Source organism: Buceros rhinoceros, unplaced genomic scaffold (genome assembly GCF_000710305.1).
Source record: "Buceros rhinoceros silvestris isolate BGI_N320 unplaced genomic scaffold, ASM71030v1 scaffold6709, whole genome shotgun sequence".
Taxonomy (NCBI): Eukaryota; Metazoa; Chordata; class Aves; order Bucerotiformes; family Bucerotidae; genus Buceros; species Buceros rhinoceros.
In genome coordinates, this window is record NW_010429751.1 from 11,883 (window position 1) to 13,819 (window position 1,937).

At 40.4% G+C, this 1,937-nt stretch overlaps 1 protein-coding gene across 1 annotated transcript in view; it reads left to right on the forward strand.

Moving 5' to 3' along the window:
* DIP2C (DIP2 disco-interacting protein 2 homolog C (Drosophila)) overlaps nt 1–1,937 on the forward strand; it is a gene marked incomplete at its 5' end in the record, with an annotated part of 112,069 nt that overhangs the window by 11,409 nt on the left and 98,723 nt on the right. Inside the window, one exon of the mRNA XM_010142772.1 lies at nt 1,005–1,096. Within this exon, the coding sequence (XP_010141074.1) occupies nt 1,005–1,096 (92 nt within the window). The remainder of the gene's footprint in view (nt 1–1,004; nt 1,097–1,937) is intronic.

Below are 1,937 nucleotides of genomic sequence, written 5' to 3' on the forward strand. Positions count from 1 at the left end.
TTACCGTTTAAGTTGTCGGTGGGCATGAATTAAAGATTTGTTACTGCCAGACTGAATACTGCTTAAAGACATTACGTAGGGGCCAGCCAAGAACGAGGGCTGGTACATTCAGTATTGTTCATATGGAAGTAACAAGGTCTCTGAACAAAGGCCTTCTGAAAGAGCTTGCATAGTTGGAAGATGCTGATCACTTGAATGATTAATGAAAGGCATGTAAGGTGGCCAGTGAGGTCTTAGTAGTTCTTTTTCCATAAAGAATATTGGGGTGAGGTCTTGATAAGGATTAGCTAAGTGTGGAGCTGGAGAGATGAAGCAAGATTGAAGAGAGACAGTAAAAAGGAAGGGTATGTGGGGTAAGTGAACTAAAACTGAGAGAGAGGAGGGTATGGGAGGAGTTGAAAAGAAAAAGGCAAGTTAAATGGAAGAAGGCTCAGAATTAAAAGTGAAACACAGCTGTATGGATGTGCTAAGGACCAGAGGGTCCCTGCTGCTTCAGTGTGCCCCTTTGGCTGTGGGGTGTTTTCTGTTTGTTGGAGTTTTTTGCTTTGACTCTACTTTTTGGACACCTTTCCTTTTTCCCTTGGTGGTCTGGGGTGAGAGAAGTGCCGTCATGAAACCTGAGTAACATCCTCAGAGGTCAGTCTGGGCTGAAATGCAACTTGTCCAGCTAAGGATGTTGGTTTGATGTCTGGAATCGATGATGTTCCAGCTAACTTTTGGAGTAAGATCTAATTTTCTCCAAAGTAAAAAACTTCTGTCATGAAGGAAACTATTCTTACTTCTTAAAAGATAAAATGCTGCTGTCTGGAAAAGAAGTTCAAAGAAACTTCTCATAGGTATTTAAGTATTTCTACTAGTCCCAGTAGTGGTTTCATATTTAGTTGGAAGACTAACATGAATGTTCCTGCTATATTTATTCACTCATCAGGTATTCTTTCTCTTTAATAATCTTGTAAAAATCCTTGTTATGTTTTAAATTAATTTCACAAATTTTGTATTAATAGGCAAACTTTGGACCAGAAGCATGAAGGTTGCTTACAATATACTACATAAATTGGGCACAAAACAAGAACCAATGGTACGACCTGGAGACAGGGTGAGTATCTCAGTGAGTTTTAATTACTACTGATTCATATCCTACATTGGCAAAGAAAGAATGAGGTATTTGGGATACTCAGAGGAAATCCATGAAGTGAGATGTCGGGTGGGTAAAATCCGCTTTCTGCTCGGAAAAAGACTGATCGTTCAGACAGATGTTTTGAATTGCATAATGAATCACAGAATTGTGGAATATCAGTTTGGAAGGGAGCTCAAGGATCATAGAATGTTTTGGGTTGGAAGAGAGCTTTAAAGGTCATGTAGTCCAACGTCCTTACAGTGAGCAGGAGGGACACCTTTAACTAGATCAGGTTGCTCAGGGCCCCGTCCAACCTGACTTTGACTATGTTCAGAGATGGGGCTTCTACCACTTTCTGAGCAACGTGTTCCAGTGTTTCACCACCCTCATTATAAAAAATGTCTTCCTTCTTTTAATTTAAAACGATAATCCTTTGTCCTGTCAAAACAGGCCTTGCTAAAACGATTTTCCCCACCTTTTTATAAGCCCACTTGAAGTCATCTGGTCCAACTTTTCCTGGCAAAAGCACAGTCTAGACAAGACGGATGGCCCAGCACCCCGTTGTGGCACTATCAACAATAAGCATTCCCATGGAAAGTGATTGTTGGACATAGAACAGCAGTCTGTTTAGCAAAAGCTTGCTTGTGGAGCCTGGAGGTGTCATGTGGGTAAAAAACTTACTTACTAATGACTTTGTATTTGTTGAGATGGTAGAAACAAGAGAAGCATTGTGGAGGACAAAGACAAGCAAAGTAAGCACATTTTGGCAGCCAGTTCAATAAATAAATTACACTGACTGCTAACGTGGAGAATATTTCCA